Source organism: Xiphophorus couchianus, chromosome 16 (genome assembly GCF_001444195.1).
Source record: "Xiphophorus couchianus chromosome 16, X_couchianus-1.0, whole genome shotgun sequence".
Lineage (NCBI taxonomy): Eukaryota > Metazoa > Chordata > Actinopteri > Cyprinodontiformes > Poeciliidae > Xiphophorus > Xiphophorus couchianus.
In genome coordinates, this window is record NC_040243.1 from 10,412,315 (window position 1) to 10,430,150 (window position 17,836).

At 38.6% G+C, this 17,836-nt stretch overlaps 1 protein-coding gene across 4 annotated transcripts in view; it reads right to left on the reverse strand.

Moving 5' to 3' along the window:
- arhgap44a (Rho GTPase activating protein 44a) overlaps nt 1-17,836 on the reverse strand; it is a 31,182-nt gene that overhangs the window by 12,366 nt on the left and 980 nt on the right. For all 4 annotated transcript variants that reach the window (XM_028041604.1, XM_028041603.1, XM_028041606.1 and 1 more), the window contains exons 2-16: nt 7,695-7,734; nt 6,106-6,225; nt 5,941-6,017; nt 5,730-5,841; nt 5,572-5,648; nt 5,327-5,441; nt 5,120-5,188; nt 4,236-4,317; nt 3,802-3,929; nt 3,584-3,695; nt 2,582-2,663; nt 2,337-2,417; nt 1,838-1,951; nt 1,663-1,754; nt 290-476 (exon numbers count right to left, since the gene is read on the reverse strand). In XM_028041604.1, coding sequence (XP_027897405.1) covers nt 290-476; nt 1,663-1,754; nt 1,838-1,951; nt 2,337-2,417; nt 2,582-2,663; nt 3,584-3,695; nt 3,802-3,929; nt 4,236-4,317; nt 5,120-5,188; nt 5,327-5,441; nt 5,572-5,648; nt 5,730-5,841; nt 5,941-6,017; nt 6,106-6,225; nt 7,695-7,734 — 1,488 coding nt within the window. The remainder of the gene's footprint in view (nt 1-289; nt 477-1,662; nt 1,755-1,837; nt 1,952-2,336; nt 2,418-2,581; nt 2,664-3,583; nt 3,696-3,801; nt 3,930-4,235; nt 4,318-5,119; nt 5,189-5,326; nt 5,442-5,571; nt 5,649-5,729; nt 5,842-5,940; nt 6,018-6,105; nt 6,226-7,694; nt 7,735-17,836) is intronic.

A 17,836-nucleotide genomic window follows, 5' to 3' on the forward strand; every position in this document is an offset into this window, starting at 1 on the left:
AATGATACTAAGGCAATTCAGACCCCCGTTGTTGATGAATCCTGAGAACATGGAGGTGTATTTCTATGTAGGAGAATGATAAGTGGGCAGATACTAGGATGCTCATCTCTGTCACATGTGAAGGTTTCAGACACATGAGGCACAAAATGTAGATTTTCTTAATGTTTTCTGAATGTTTCTCCACTTAAGCACATCTATTCAATCTCAGATGCATGAGACGAGGATAAGAAGAAAGAGAGAGAGCGAGCGAGCAAGGTGGGCAGGAGAAAAGCAGCACTTGCCGTCATACCCGTCTTTCTTGTAAAACTCCAGCATCATGTTGTCAGTGGCGACACTCAGTGGGCGTCGGCTCTGGTCGTGCTGCTGCTGCTTGCGTTCCGACTGGTCCATGTCTGGTGAGGGCATGGAGCTATAGTTGGAGTTGTGGTTGGCGTGAATCGGGCTCCCGTAGCAGCCTGTCAGATTGAACTCGATCTCTGCGGCACACACAGGCACACACATCAGCAAACTGTAACACAGGGCCATCTAAAAGGATTTCAATCCAAACACATTTTCTTGAGATTTCACGTTGTAGGGTAACACTAACTAGTACGTGATTGTAAAACAGAAGGAAAAGGAATCTGTGATGTTCAAATTGTTTTAACCAAAAGAGATCTAAAAAGCTGGATGTATTCAGGCGCAACTGAGTTGATACTCAAAATCCACTTTTTGCAGTTACAGCTGCAAGTCTTTTGAGTTATGTCTCTATCAGGTTTGTACATGTGAACACACCTTATTCCTGCAAAACATGATTTTGGATTTTGATGTGGCCTTTGACTGAGCCACTATAACACATCTGTACCAGTATGTTTAGGCGTGTTGTTCTTTTGGAGGTTGTTTCAGTCAGTATTTCAGTCAACAATGGATTTTTTCAAGCCACTCTTCCAAACAGGCCTCATTTATAGACTGTGTGACTAATAGATGTCCTAATAGATAACACATTCTGCCACATCAGTCTCTTGGCTGTTTCTCAATCATTTTCTCTTCGCCAGGCTTGTTAGTTTAGGTAAGTAGCCATGCTAAGACCATTTGTTTCTTGGTCTTCAAGATGTTCAACATTGGTCAGCAGTGTTCTGCAAGAAACGTTTTACATAACAGATGTATTTATACTCAGATTAAATTGCAAGGAGGCGCTATTTACTAATTTGTTGATTTCTGAAAGCAATTGGCTGTACCTGATTGTACTTACAGCTATCAGTAAAGGTAGGATATGTTTACACAACTTTTTGATTCACGTCATGTATCATTTCTCTTTCATATCTACGTGCTAGATGAGTCCAGTACACCCATACACAGACTTTTATTTATCCAAGCTGCAGAAGATATAGATGACTTTTTGTATTATAAATACAGTATTGACATTAATGTAATATGTTGCAAACATAAAGAAAAAATGGGTTTGCACTGTGAATTGTCTAAATAAGAGTTTCTTCAGATGTGTTGTTTCTGATCTAGAAATACTGATAGTTTTCTCATCTAATACACAGAAGCAAAGAGGGCAATAAAATAAGGAAGAATCTTCACCAAGGTGATTTGATAACCCAGTATAGTTGCATAGCTACAAACTATGTTTCCTAGACTCATTATAGTGGTGCCTCCTGTACGTATTAATGTAATTCTGACCTCCAGGGAAGAACCAATCAGCATGCTGAATAATCGGCTCAATGATGCCAACAATCTGCAGAGAAACAGTGGTCATCATCTCCGTCATGTTCCTAGAAAGAGAAAGATAGCGTCTTGTTTACGTGCAAATCAGGCCCAGCATTTGGTAAATCAATAATGCAGCAGGAATACATACGGTTCTGTTTGAGTCCACAGCAAGTTAGGTCCGAGGACAATGGCCATGTTACCAGGGGTCATTTTGTTCGAGTCCTGGTATTCACTCAGTTTGGCTAAAAATTTTATAAGATATCTGCAAGATTGGACAAAAAAGTCCAAAGTCAAAGTGACATATTCTTTCCAATTCTTAAGCATTTTCTTTCTCATTTGTAAAAAAAGTCATAGCAGTTTGCAGTCATGTTATTGATAAGATAAATTACAATCTTTATTATTACACGCAGGAAAAAATACAACAGTCGTTGCCTTCAGGTGGTCAATACTGAAACAGACTGATTATACTGCCTGCTTTTAAACCTGCTTTAACTTTTAAGGAGGGAATAAATTTAGAAAATCAGAAAGAATTTTAGGGAAGTTCATAATACAACATAATCGTATTATGAACAGGATAATCTATGTGTGACATTGTGATTGGCTTACAAAACCATTTAATATGCTAAAAAAAAAGACAAACAGTTCACCTGAAATTGTTTAGGTTGTCTATGGGGAGTTTTTCACATACTGCCATTAAGGCTTGCAGTCTCTTGTCCATATCTTGAATGCTGTGGAAATATTAATGACAAAAATTTAATTCTAACATTTTTTTTTTTGTTCCACGTTTTATTAAATGTCATCATTCTTTATGAAGACTTTGGACTACTTTCTAGTCATCATAGCCAATGGCGTAATCCAAGAAATGTTTTTTAACGAGAGAAAATCAACTCACTTGGAGGCCTGAATCCATTCATCATAAAGTTCAGTGGTCATTAGTGGCTCAGGGAGTTCACGGAGGTATGATTTCAGGGCCCCTGCGGACGTTAAAAAATGGAAAAAGGAGGGAAAAAATTGGTCAGCTCTCTCAGAGGGTGGAGGGATGTTTTCTTTTTTTTTTTCTTTCTTTCAAGAGCTTGTGAGGCCATGCTCCATATTCCCTCTCCTCCAGCAGGCCCTTGTAGTTAGTACAGCTGCCAGATGCAGCTCTTTCAACACAGCTTTCATGTTCATATGTTTAAAAGACAACGTTATCTGGTCAGGATTATGGCGAGTCTTTAAACACCTTCTTTCAACCCTGTTATAGTGCTATTAAAAAGTTCTAACACTGCTTTTATATTTCCTTTTTTCTCACTTCACAACCATTTCAGTATATTTTATTGAGGTTTAATGATTATTTCAGCACAGAGTAGTGCATAGCAGTGAAGAAGTGACTGAACTTTGTGAATGACCATGAGTAGGTAGGTCTGCAGTTGCGTCATGCTGTTGTTATGTTTAGTAGCGCTCTATAAGATGGTCAAAGTTCTGGCTGATGTGTTTAAGTTCTCTACAACTCTTCCCTGATCTGCCTCGTGTGTTTGTTGGTATTTACTGTGGTGTGCTTGCTAATGTTCCCCAAATAAATTTCTGAGGCCTTCACAGAACATGGAAAGATTCCTAAAGGCAATTGACTTTATTTATTTAGTGGGAATCAGAGTAAAGGGGGTTGAACATGCACTTTTTTGTCAAATTTAGGAAGCTTCAAAAAAGTACCTTTAGATTTGTGGTTGTTATGTAACAAAATTTGGCTACGAACAATTACCTTTCTCAGCTTCTTATGTCCAAAATCCACGAGGAAATAAACTGAAGAACAAATCTTTTTCCACATGAAGATATTATTTTCATGTGTATTTTATTCCTAACCATCCACAACAAATTCCAGAAGGACTTTGAATATGTGTGTGTGAGTGATGTTCACCTGCGATGGCGTGAGGGTCAGAGGAATACTCCTGGACGTCAAGAACTCCACAGTCCAGCGAAGCTTTCAGCTTCTTCAGCTTGGAGGCAGATGGAGCCACTCTGAAGAGGCCCTGCACACGACGCACCGGGAAATTACATTAACATAACATATACAACTAAATTCACACCCACAAGGTGCAAGTTTTGTATGAGAGTGTGGGTATGTTTGTGCTGTACCTCCTCTTGCATGCCACATTCTAACAGCATGGTGACACAGGCCTCAATGGGAAATGCAATCTCTCTCCCACTAATATTCAGGTGCTCCTCCAGAGACTTGCCAAATGATGGCTTCTCCACCCACGCCTCTGCAGCACAAAGCAAAACACAGATGTGAGACAACGCAAGTTGCAAATATCCCATGTTCACAAAGAAAAATTTCGAGAAGATAAACTCTAAAAATGTGAACAATGTATGCAAATTAATTCAGTCTTGCCTTGTGTTTAAGCCAGTTTGCTTTAATTACTACAGTATATAATTATTGCTAAATTATGGAGTCATTTGACATCTCGGAGAAATTAAGCTCTCTTTTATATGCTGCCGTTATGTAGCTTTAGGTGCAGAAACAGAACGGAGCTCTACTCAGACACCTCCACACTCTGTGGATGACTCACCTTGTTGAGCTTTAATCTGGGGCAGGACACTGTGAAGAATTTCTAATGACTTCCTGTGATACTCTGCCTGTGTTTCTATTAGCTAGAGAGGGGTGAAAGAGAAAAGACAATCACAACACGCAGAAATGCATATAAAATGCCGAAAAAGGTATTCATAAGCTTGAACTTTTTTTAATTTTTTTTTTTTACATTTTCTCATGTAAAACAACTTCTTATATATTTTTCTGGGATTTTATGTGATATACCAAAAGAAAGCAGATCAGGTTTTAATTAAGCTTTTTTGTTCTGCATGCAAAACACCTTGTGTATCTACAGTAGAAGTTAGCACCTCACAACACACTGAACACAGTGGACATCCCTATAATGAAAGGGTGGTGGCAGCATCTTGCTGTAGGAAAACATTTCTTAATCTGATCAGAATTAATTTGAGATGGATGAAGCTAAATGCATGCTGATTTTGCATGACTCTATACCAAGACTTGAACATTTTTTATTCTGAGATGATCTCCATCCAATCCGCTTGAGCTATTTTTCAAAAAAAGAACGGGCAAACATGTCTGTCTATATAGATGTGTGAAGATAATAGAGATCTAATTCACTAGACCTGCTGCTGTAATTGCTGCAAAAACATATATTATTAGCTTGCCAGGGTTAATACATATTAATGAGTAACTTATTTTTTCTTCATAATTATGCACTATTTTGTTTTAGTCCCTCTGAAATCCCAGGAGACTACATTATGGCCATAATGAGATAAATTGTGAAATAGATCATGGTGGATAAATATTCTCTAATAGTCTCATTAAAAGACATACTTGCTTCTGTGTGTGATTTTGAGTAAAAGGAAAACAAAAATCAGGAGCTTAAAAATGTGATTTACTTACTGTCTGGAAGTAGTTTGCATAGTCTATTTCTTTGGCCACAAAATTGTACATATCTGCCGACAGCTGATCCTAAAAATTAAAGTAGAGAATCAAAGATCCCGGCAGCGTGGTCCATTTATGTCTAATGTGTTCACAACATTTATAAATCAGAGAGGGAAAGACACCAAGGAGGACATGATTAATGATTTGCTCTGTCTGGTGACTCACTCTACAAATCTCCATCCTATTGGCTGTTTCCTCCATCTCCTCTCTGAGGGACTCGGACTTGGCGCCGGGCTGCATTGTGCTTGGATGGCTGGATGACTTAGATGACTGCTGATATCTGCGGCGGGGGAAAAAAAAAACGAAACTGCTGCTCTGGATATGTCGTGTCTCCGGCACATTTTTTACCGTGAGTGTTAAATTAACAGGAGCGGATTGCAGCCTGGGATTTAAACATAAATTTCTTTCACCTTGTTCGTGCTGAATCCATGTCCAAAACAAGTTTAGCTAAGTGCTTTCTCTGTTTCTGGATGTTGGGAATATCCACCTACAGATGAAAATATCAGTAGTTGTGAGGTAAGGGTTGAGAAATAAAGTGCATAAGGCTGAACATTTGTATTACTTTCACCTCTGCAAGTACATAAAGAGGCTCCACCACATCTCTTTCTATTTGGAGCTCAAACTGCAGCAGCTCCTGAGCCAGCTTGTCTTCTGTGTCCCCACACAACTTCAGCATCTTTCTGTTACATGGCAACCAAGAGAATACGATCAATAACATAGAAAATGTTCATCAAGAAAGAAGGAAAAAAATTTAATTGGTAGATGACTGTATGCATTACCCCAGGAGAGAGTCATCACCCAACACCGCTGATCCCTCCTCCATGCACTGTGCCAAGATTGTGAGCGGAAGCTTTTTCTGACAGTAAAGAGAGAGATAACATTACGAAGACATCATCGTCAGTCACGTGCAGCTTTCCATCACAGTCACAGAAGCGGGCACTCACAGAAGGTGACTTGACAGATCTCTTCTCAGTGTCAGTGCCCTGCTGACCCTGCAGGCAGGCGGTCAGTTTCTTGTGAGTGCCATGTGTCACCTGCTTGACCAGATCCAGACGCTTCTCCACCTGCACACAGGCAACCACACGCAGGAAGCAGCTGAGTGCTAATGTCTGCACGAAGACGCAACGTTGTTCTCACAGCTACACATCTGTCACCTCTCTGCAAGCTTAACAATTCATCATGAGTTTACATTTCAAATCAGCATCATGATAACTGCCTCAGGGTATTAAAACTTTCTAAGATGTAATCACTAAAATTTTATGTCATGCCACTTCTACAGTTTAAAATTTAAATGAGGTGTGCCAGAAATTTCACTTGCTACATGTAGTAGTGCAGCACTTTCATTATAAATAATGCTGTACAGCTGACTGAAAAATAAATCTTATTTTTTTTACTTAGTAACAAGTAATAAGGAATATTTCTAATTCCAAAAATCATTGACTCTAGAGGGCAGCAAGGGAGAATTATTGACAAAGTCCTGGGAGATATTTAAATTATCCAGAATTAAACAAGACATCACACAAAGAATAAAACAGAAATAAAAAACACACACACACCCATTAATAAAACTAATTATGAAGTATCTGTAAACAAAATTACCCTTCAAAAAATATAAATCACCACAATGTAAATTATCAAGCTCATTTGAAATTATTGTGCAATTAATTGATTAATTGCTTATTATGACAGGCTTAAGCGGAATTGGAAAACTGTCTCCACTCTCAGCAGATAGACTAATAAATTAGCTAACATTGGTTTGCTTTACTCCCACTGTTGCTTTATAAAGAACAAAACTGTGGAGTTGTCAACTCTCACTCTACTGGAGTGAGAGTGGAGCTTTTTCTATATTTCTCACTTCCTCACTCTGTTGAGATAAATCTCACAACAAATAAGAAAGGTGCAAACACATAAAAGCAAACCACTCTTCTCCACACCACAGGCAAAAATATAGAATAAAATAAAGTTAGGAGTTTTCAAATGATTATTACATAACTAGATGATTTTACTTTGATATTCAGTCAATTTATCTGCTTGAATATAGGAGCTGCATTCAGCAGTTTTTGTAGACTTGCTGTTCATAACTTTTCAACTAAAACAGTGCTAAGGGTGGGGCTCCTTTATTTTCAACATATATTTCCTTACAGCTGCAGTAACCTTTGATGTTATTAAGGTTAACGTGTAGTACCTCCCTTTTTTCAGCCAGCTAACTGGCAGTGCACAAAATGTGGGAAAGTGCTGTATTATTTGGTACTCTGTGAAAATATCACAAACTCCAGTTAATCCACGCTTTCCCTGCAGTTTCTTAAAAAGGCCTTAAAACATTCAAAATGTATGAGGGAATATTTTACCAATTAGGAAACCATCATTTTTACAGGCTTGTTCCATCTTGATACTGGCACCCGTTCTATGCCTCATACACATTAAATGAAAACAGCTTGAACAGTGAGTCCTTAATATGAGGTTTCTGATTTCTGTCCAGTTCATGCTTTTAGCCACGCTTTTCTAACACAAACACATCTTTACTGCAGCTCACCTGTAGAAGATCTTCACTCAGCACCTCTGTTTTTTCTGCCCTGCATGGATAAAAGTTTGAAACAAAGTTTGAATATTAGTTGATTCAGGCTAATTTTAGCACATTTGAGCTTAACTGTTACATGTATACAGACATGACGAAGACTTTAACATTCCATTATATTTATTTTTAGAGCAGCATTTTTGGTTCTATTTTGTTATTATGACTTCACATGTCCCACCATGGATCAACTCATTAACCTTCTGAACATCATCCATGTGGGAGTGCTGCAAAATGGGTCACCCACTTTCCCACACCTGCACGAAAGCGTGTGTTTATGTGGCTGCCTCTCCGACTCATGGTCTCAAACACCGCTTAACAACAGCTTATTAAAGCCACTGATTCAATATGCCACTTCCTACTGAGGTGTATTGCGTCCCACTGTGACTCCGGCAGGCGGGGGCTCGACTCAAGCCTGTAAATGAGGGCAGAGCTGCAATGTTGATGAGGCTGATAAAGCCACTCAGTCAGAGAAGTGAGCGAGGTCATTAGCTTAATAATAAGCAAACCAGTGGAAGTCAGAAATAAATGCTCTCAGCTCTGTTCAGGCAGCTTGTGTTTGATGACTTCAGCCCTTTGTTAAGTATTCAGCAGTTAAGGTGTTTTCAATCGAAACCTTTTACTTAATTCAGAGAAATGAGGAAAATAAGTTGAAATCTGTTCCAGAATACATTTTTATAGCTTGCAGAACGTCTGAATGAACCACACCTGTGTACCCCCAGAATACAGTAGGAATACTCTTTCTGCCCTTCAACTTCCTGTCTACAAAGCCCCTTCCTGCAATTGTGCCTAAACCATGCAAATCTCAGCAGCAAATAATGAATGAGAATTTATCTTTAGCAAAAGAATGGTCAAGACCTTAGTTTGTTTGTCTAATATTCATCAACACAAAATCAGCAACTTGGAGCTGAAATACTCTTTTCATGTTCAATCTAAGTTTGCTAAATGCACACCATGGCACTCGAGAAGCTACTGTTTATTGTTGACTTATATTTTTATATTTAAACAATCTTGCTGACAAGTCAGAACTGCGCCTTAGTGATGATAGTTATTAATATACTCTCTGGACCAAGATGTGAACATGGAGTCATGAGAACTGGGTCACACTAAGTGCCAGTCCTTCTTCTCTCAGCTGACTACTCTGCTCTCTGAACTACAAGTAAAAAATACAGGAAATGCTTTCATGCTTTCATCTAGGAAATATGTAGATTGATTGGATATCACTGCAGTCATGACAAAAGAAGACAGTTCTGCTTCCATGCCACATTGTTAGACTAAGACAACCTGTGCAAGTTACTAGGAACTGCTTAGGCACCTTTCACATGGACTAAGACAGCAACATGATGTTAAAGATCAGTTAGAAAATTGGAGGACTAAGCAGTCCTCTAATGGTTGCATCAGACACATCGTGAAGTATCATCATGCCCACACTGGGCTAGTGGGATTCTATTCTGCGTATTTTCTGTGCAACTTTTAGCACCGCTATGTGCATTTGGCTCTTCTACCACTCCTCTGACTGCAACAGAATAAGTCTCACCAAGAAACCAAAATTAAAAACCCAGTCTTCAAATACATAGACCCCTTGTTCATATCAATCGGTATGCTGTGCTATATATCAAGTAAAGTTTTTAGCTGAGTAGAAGCACACACACCTTCTAATTGCATAGAAACTGGATGTTGGAATGTTGAGAGAAGTTATTTGAATTTTATAGACACTAAGAGAAGTTGCTAGTAGAAATACAAATTGTGTTTGTCATGCTGTCAAAGAGAAGTAATGGTATCCCATTTAGCAAAGAGGTAAGAAAGGAGGAAATACATTACACATGAATCAGGAGTGATTCATGTGGTTTATGATAGATATAACAGAAAAGCTACTCATTACCAAAAAGAATAATAATAACCAAAATCAGTGTGGGAAACAGAGGCTCAGTGAGATCAGCTCAGAGGTAAAGAAGCATTTTGTATTTTCTTCAAAATCAATCCTTCAAACTCCATTTGCCAAGATAAAAGCACACAACAGCATTTTGCATCTGTATAGAAACCCCTCACCTGCATCCTCTTGGGCTGCTAATAAGATGAAATAAATACAGTTCTCACAATATTTCCCCCTCCACCGTAAGACTGAAACTGATAATGAAGAAGTCAAAGAAACGTATCATTATTTATAGCTAAATTATTATGACTGTGAAGAACATAAAGGTTCAGATGTAATCCCCACTTAAGTATTATCCTCATACAATTGCCAAAAAGGGAAATCTTTGGTGGTTGGTAGGGAACTGCTTGCCTACACACTGACAAGTCTTTTTTGTTGTGATCAAATCATGTTCAGTCTTAGAATCCATGTTTTATCTGGTGTAAATGGGGCTTAATTTGTTAAGGTCTGCGAAAATCTTTTCTTGGAAAACACAAATACTGTGCAAATTGAAGGAGTAAGGAAACTGTCAGGAAGATTTTACACTGAAAACCAAGTAAGTGACATTTAAAAAGTAAATATCGCTGACATCAAGGTGGAAATAAAAAAGATAGGAGCCTATCTTCAAAGAGAAAATTGTCTCATTTCATGTTTGTTTCATGCAATGGCATTTCCTCTTCAGAAGACAAAACCGTTTTTTTTTTATCGGCCCTTGAAGACACAGATAAAAAGCAGGACCAGCCCTCACTGGACAACTGGACATGCCTGCTTGGTACTAAAGATCCTGATATCAAGCTAGAGCCTGGGGGAGAAGGCTGAGGTGAGGACTTATTTTCCTCTCAGCAAACAGTGTGCAGATTGAGCCCTGGGAGGAAAAGTAAACACGTGGGAGAGTTGGCAGCCATGTGGGTGGTGTACTCATGGAGAGAGAGGAAGACACTGCCAGGTTTATGCCAACCATCTGCCACAGCGCAGGCATTCCTTTACCTAAAGCTTCTGATGATTCAGAACAAGCAGGAACACAAAGATGTGCACGGACAACTTTGAATATAAAGACATGCACTTTAGAGGAAAGAAATTCACATTCAGTTCACAGACTTAAGCCATTCTCCTAAGCTCTAACTTACCTCCATATACTTCCTGCGTTACAATTAAAGTAAGAGTCATTAAATGGGCATCAAAAATAACTAGCTGCATCACTTTGAATATCACAGATGGCACCTTGGGTGAAAAAATTAATAAAGTTACGAAGAAGAAATATTTTTATGGTTTAAGGAAATTTGGGCTAAAGTAGTGTTGTTTGGGGAGAAATGCAGTTCACTCTGCATCTGGGACATTCCAGTAGGCTGAAGCCAAAGAGTCCGTCAAGTACACAGCTGACCATTTCAGTTGTACAAATCCCCCTAAAACATAACTTATATAATAAATATTTCTATCTTGAGACATGTTAATGTTGGACAGCTGCATCCGCTGCCCCTCAGCACAGTCCACGGTTATGAAAGTCTGCATAATCCATGTGGAACATGGACAAAATGTGAACAAAATAACTTCTGTGCTAACAAACATATTGCATCAAAAGAAAGCCAACTGTCTGCTGTTGGAGATCCGAGTGTCCTCTGAACAAAAAGCGAAGCGGGTGTGCATTAGCTTGCTACTACAGCTAAAAAACCGCTCAGTGTGATGGGGGAGCTATAGATGCGCGGCCTCGTGCTGCTTGGGGAGGGTAGAGCGGCAGAATGGTGGCCCTGGGCCTCAGCAGGGCACCACAGCCTGGAGCGCTGGCATGAGATCCACATGCAGTCGTGCACTCACACAGGCAAACTCACAGCATGTTCTGTGCTTCGAAATGCTCTCGAAATATTTCTCCATTCAATGCTATTTGTTTTCAGCAGTGCACAGTTGTGCATCTAGAGGCTCGCCTGGGTTTCTCCCATATGAAGAAAACAGAGGGGGGCCCAATGTGATATGAGGTTACTAAAACAGAGAAACCCACTTACTGTAGTTGTCCAGCAAACTAGGTCACAGTTCTGTCAAGTATGCAAGAATAAATGTGGGAGAAGGCAACACACACACACACACACACGCCCCCACGCACACACACGCGTATAGGCAAGCAGTGCATACAGCAAATGCACATATGTCTGGAGAGAAAGTGAAAGAGCAAGAGAGCCTGCAGCCTTTTGTCACGTTTCACTGGAAACACAATCAGTGACTTATCCCTAATATCTTTACTCATGGTAAATAATTTCAAAATGTTCTCTGTACTGAGACCGCATTGTATTTATGTGTCTTCCAAAATCACACACCTCCCATGCAAATGATGTAAAAATATTCATTAGAGAGGCTGAAGGAAACGAGCAAAACAAAGCAAAAATGTTAATAAAATCAAAATACACACCATAAAGAAAAGTTGCTGTTGATTTTCTTGTTGCATTTCTGCAAATCTCTTCACAGCTTTGAAATTTAAACATGTGAGCTGGCAGGCAAATGTGATGAAACACATAACTCCAAATGAGTGTTTTTAGGCAACTGGACCAAAAATAAGCTGCAATCGCTGTATTGACAAAGGAGAGGGAATCTTTTAGATCCAATTTTTTTCTTATAATAAATAAAATAAAAAATGACAAACAATAACACCCGGCATGGAAGTAAAGAGGTAAACAAAACAGGAACTTTATTGGTGGATTAATGCTTCCTGTTTTCAGGAGACTGGCAATGCTGAATGGAAGGAAGTGGGCATGCTTGACAGGGAGTCACTCGTCTGGTTAGGAGTTTCTTTCTAACGAGAATGTCGCTTTAGTCCACATATATTATTTTTAGTTTCTTTCTTTTTTTATTGAACGTTGTAAGACAGTTTTTGAACTGTTCCAACCCTGAAACTTCAGTATCATACAGCTTCAATACACAAAGTGATGTATTTCAGTTGTTTATATCTCTTAATTTTGATAAACATAGCTTACAGAAAATTTAAACATTACATAAGACCATTTTAAAAAGACCTTTAACACTGAAATGGTATGTTATGACCCATGCAGCCATAGGGAATACTGTAGTCTTTATAGTCGTTGACAACTTCAGCAAGGACAATGAGTCAAAAAAGGTCATTGCTAAAGAGCTCGCTGTTCACAGACTCTTGTATTCACCTATAAGAAATACAAAATTGAGTGGAAGGAAAAAGTGTGGTACCAACATCTTAATGACCATGGTAACGTTCAGCTGCTCTTGCCAAATAAAAACCCACCATAGAGAATCTGTGGAGTACTTTTAAGTGGAAAATGAGCATTACTTGTATTAACAATGCAGACAGACTCAAGGCTGCAATTAAACAACCTGGATTTTCTTAATACATTTTCAGTGGCAGATCACACCATGCCTTCTTGACACAGTAATTTCTGCAAAAAGAAACCTGGTCAAGTATTTAGTGCATATTCTTCACAGTACACGGACATTCTTTTAATGTTATGCTGTTTTGCTTCCATTGGTTTTTAAAACCCACCAAAAAGGATAGAGACTGACCACTGTTACAGGGGTTGCTTCAGAGACCAGGTTTTTTTTTTTGAGAGAGAAATAGCAGCATTCAAATGGAGAAACCGGGCTTCTGTCTGATATTACATCATCTTGCTTTTGTTGGCCAAAATGCCTGGCCCCTTCACAAAGGCTCTTTATCATCACCATTATGCTGTCCCTGAAAGGCACAGAGAGTTAGCAACATGGATCTTACTGTATATGTTCTCACCTAATTACTCAATGCATTAGCAGCAACAACTTTGCCAGTAAGACAGAATATCATGTAATTATTTTTTGTTAATGTTGCAGGCTTATAAAACAACAAGACGCCCAACATTTAGTCATGATTTCAGCTGGAAAATTCAGAGAAGTCAACTCCGGACACAAAGTAAAAACAATTGCTCCATGGGAACTCAACAAGAAACCTTCTGCATCTCACCTGTAAATTAACATATTTGTTTTGGTATCCAGTATGAATCTATTTCAATTTGGAGAGAAAGATGCCAACAAGCTGCTGTTTACAGATGAAAAAAAAAAAAATCTGAGACATATTTTAGGTAACATTTGTTCAAGCTATTCTTTCTCTTCCTGTGACCCTCTATTTCGGATTTTCTGCATGCCACTCTTCCATCTTTCAGAGCCAGCGTACAAGCTGTTCTGTAATGCATTCCCATAAAGTGTCAGACCAGAAAAGGAAACCTAGAGCGAGACAACGCAGCAGAGAAAAAACATCTACAGCCCACAAAGAGCTGCCATTTTCTGATAATTGGATTGTGGAGTGCTGAGCTATACAGACCTACCCCTAAAGGCACAAGTAGAAAGAATGCATTACCACAGTGTTATGGTGAATGTCATACAGGTGCAGGGTAAGGATAAGCAGGGTGAGAATGCTGGAGTGTTTTTGATTCATACTTAAATCTGTCTTATATTAGATCTAAACCAGAAAAATTGTGTTAACAAAAAAAAACATTTAATGTTGTAAATATGTGAATACTTCTCCTACATCATATGTAACTTTTAAGGCTTTTCAACCTGCCTGATACTGTAGCACATGTAATATGATCCCCAGCTCTCAGACACCATATGAACCACACATTTGTACCACTTGACCACACAGCTGACATTGCTTCTCTGCTTCACTTAAACATCCCACAATCCTGTGCTGCTTCACTATCACTACCACATTCCCAAACATAACACCAAATGGCCAACCCCCTCCACTCTCTCTCCCGAAACACGTATACAAACAGCAACCAGATAGAAATATTGGTTGTTAACTTTGTCCATGGGACCAATACCGATATCAATCTAAATCTAAAAAGCAGATTTGTTGCCTAGATGTCATTGTTAGTGAGCAATACTCCAATAAAGATAGGTGTTGCTACACTTGTCTAAACCACAGAGTCTTAGGCGGACTACAAAGTCGACAAAGTTACCAAAAACTGCCTGTTTGCTGCCTGATGAGGCGTCTGACCTTAAGTAACAACCACATTTTCCAATAGCTTGTCATAATCCATGTATTTTTAAATAGAGCAGACATACAGTATATCTTTATTGTTTCCATGAACACAGGGGCACAATCCAATAATTATCTTCCTTCAAATATTTAAAATTGAGAATTGGAAAGAACAGTCGGTGGGAATTTTACAGAAAAATATACTTCTTCTCAGTACATTCCCACTTGACTGAAAACATGAAAATATAAGTCTATTTTAATGCCAGAAAAAAACTGTCTCTTTATATTTTTTGTGTCAATATTTAGTTTTGACTAAGTTGAAACATATCATGCTGTTGTGGACCTAAATAGGACTGTGAGAGGGGAGCAGCAAAATAGGTCAAGACAAATGGAGGGTAAGAGCTGCCTGAACCAGGGTAATACAATGCTTGTCAGACTGTATGCATGAGGACATAATAAATTCAATGTCTTCCATAGACAGTTTTATAAGCAACTGCAAAAAAAAAAAAAAAAGAAAACAGCTATTTCCTTTCACTTTGACACTATCTGGTCCTGTCTGGTCTCTTTCAGAGTAAAATATAATGTTCATTTAAATTGTGTGGTGTGCCTAACAGATCATTCTTCACTGTAAAGTTGTGTTTTGCAGGAGTAATTGGTCCAACTGATGATAACATGGATCTTACCCACTGCAGCAGAAGCGGCAGCAGCAGGTTTAGAGTCAGAGTGCTGCTGATACAGCACACCTGAACACCAACCCACTCCACTAGATGGAGACCTTTTCTGTCTGCGATATCTGAGATAGCAGGCAGTAAAAGGCAAAAAGATGTGCCACGACAGGGGTGACTGTTCATGCTATGATCTAATAGGTAGAAGCAAATAGTCGATATAGACACATACTTAACAAATCCATGAATATTAATGTTTTAAAGCTATTTTGAGATTAATATTCTTGTCTAGAAAGCATACAATTGCCCCCTGAGTTGGATGAAAAGACAGTGAGAACTGTGCATCCACAGAGACTGCTGGAGTTCAGGAGGGTCAGAAGCTCAAACCAGCAGAGCAATCGTGACACAGTTTGGAGAAGGCTGAAGTCTGAGTCAGCAGAGGAGGGGAAGATAAAAATCATTAAATTGCTCTTATGATTTGCTAATTCATGTTCATCGTGTTTTGCTCTTGGACTTCGAATCATGACGGAAAAGCTAAAATATAAAGCATCCAGTCATTTCTGGAGAGCAAAAAGAAAGAAAAAAAAGAAAAATTCTAGAAAATAAGCAGAAGGACAGCAGAGCTCTAGCATCATGTGGCTGTTTGAGGTGTGAAAGCTTACATTAAAACGCCTGATTAATCTGCAAATGCTCCTTTTTGCCCACCCACTGAATTCACACTTACAGCCTACCACACGTGGGTGCAGAGGCACATTACCCGTGCATGCATATGCAACATTAAAGCTGCTTCAACAGGAAACTCCATCCATGCACACAAACTTTTTGGATAACATACTGTTGGCCTTTTAGCCTTTATGGTAAAAAAAAAAAATACACATAATGGTTAAACTTACATACTGAAAACATACACAGAAATAATAAATTGACTTCAATACACTATCCTCTAGATGCATTTAATTTTTAATACATTAGATGTCAAAGCTTTCATCATAAATTACTGTTGTCGTCAATATTAAAGAGAACAGTAGGTTCTTGTGCTTTACTGTCACATTAAAATGTCAATTTCATGTTCATTTACAGATTTATTATTACATCTTGGGGGGCTTTCTCAAGTACACTCATGATTCAAATAGACATGTCTCAGACTTTAAATTGATGTAGTGTTTCATGTCAAATCTTGGATTAACCTTGATACTTTTATCTTTGAGCCAAAGAAAAAAAAAAATTATATCAAATGCTTACTTCACGCCGACATGTTAACATTCGGGGAAAATTGATACATCACACTTTGCTGGTTTAAATTGCCTTGCAACAATGGAGAAAGTAACGCAATACCACTGCTCAGTAAATGGTGCCTTGTAAAAAGCTTTTATACCCCTGAACTTTTCCCCATTCTGTCACAAATATAGTTTTTGTGGGTTTAGACCAAAGTTAAGGTAAACAAATGTGAAGTGGGAGAAAAAGGATACATATTTTCTAGATTTCATTTGACATATTAAAATATGAACAATATCCAATGCAAATAAATACATATCCATTGCCTCCATATTTTATGTAAATAGGATAATTAATTTATTTTCATCTTGGTACAAATACAGCTGCTATTTCAAGGCCCCAAAACTTTACAAAGAGCATTAGAGAGAAAATAGTCTCCTAGAAACTAAGAAACACACTGGACAGTGTAGGTGTAAAGTTGTGGAGAAGTTTTAAACAAGGCTAGATGGGAAGACAATATCTGAAGGTTTGAACATTTGAGCCTTTGGAACAGCTACAGACCTGCCAGGACAAGGTTGTGTACCTAACGTGACAGGCTGGGTGAGGGGAATCAATCAGAGAAGCAGCCAACAGGTTGATAGTAGCTCTAGAGGAACTGCAGTGATCCAAAGTTTAAGTGTGAGAATCTTTTCAAAGGACAAATATCAATATTGCATTCCAAAAACTGGCATAAAAATAAAGTAAAAAGTCCCGATAAAATGTAACATGGCAAAATGCAAAAACATGTTGAAGGAGTGTTAATACTTTTGAGTTGAATATAACTTTACTATATAGAGAATATAGAGAATATAGAATTCTCTATATTCAAACAAATATAGAGAATGAATTTGTGTTTTTCTTTAAGAAAAAAAATTTCCTTTTTGGTTATGTGAAGATCCTAAAACCAGCCTGCCCACCTATATCTAGGACCAAACACACACTGAGTGGTGCATAAACCATTAGACTGCAGCAAGCAATATCAAACCAAAGGCTGATTAATAAAGATAGCACAAACAGCCTTGCAAGGTGTGCCCCTCCGAGAACCTTTCACTAAAACAACCTTGTAGTAATAATGACCCAACCTTCTGGTCCTAATCCCCTTGTGCTGAGCAGAAAACACCTTCTGGCCTAGTGTTGCTTGACAAGCTGCTCTCCCTGCGCGCAGGGGAAAGGGGAGGGAGGCGATAAGCTCAGTGGACCTGTGCAAAAGGTCACAACACATCCATTCCTGAAGACAGGAGGGAGTTTCAGAGACACCTACATGTTTTCATGGACAGTCTTTAGATCTTAATGTGCTAAATTAATAAAA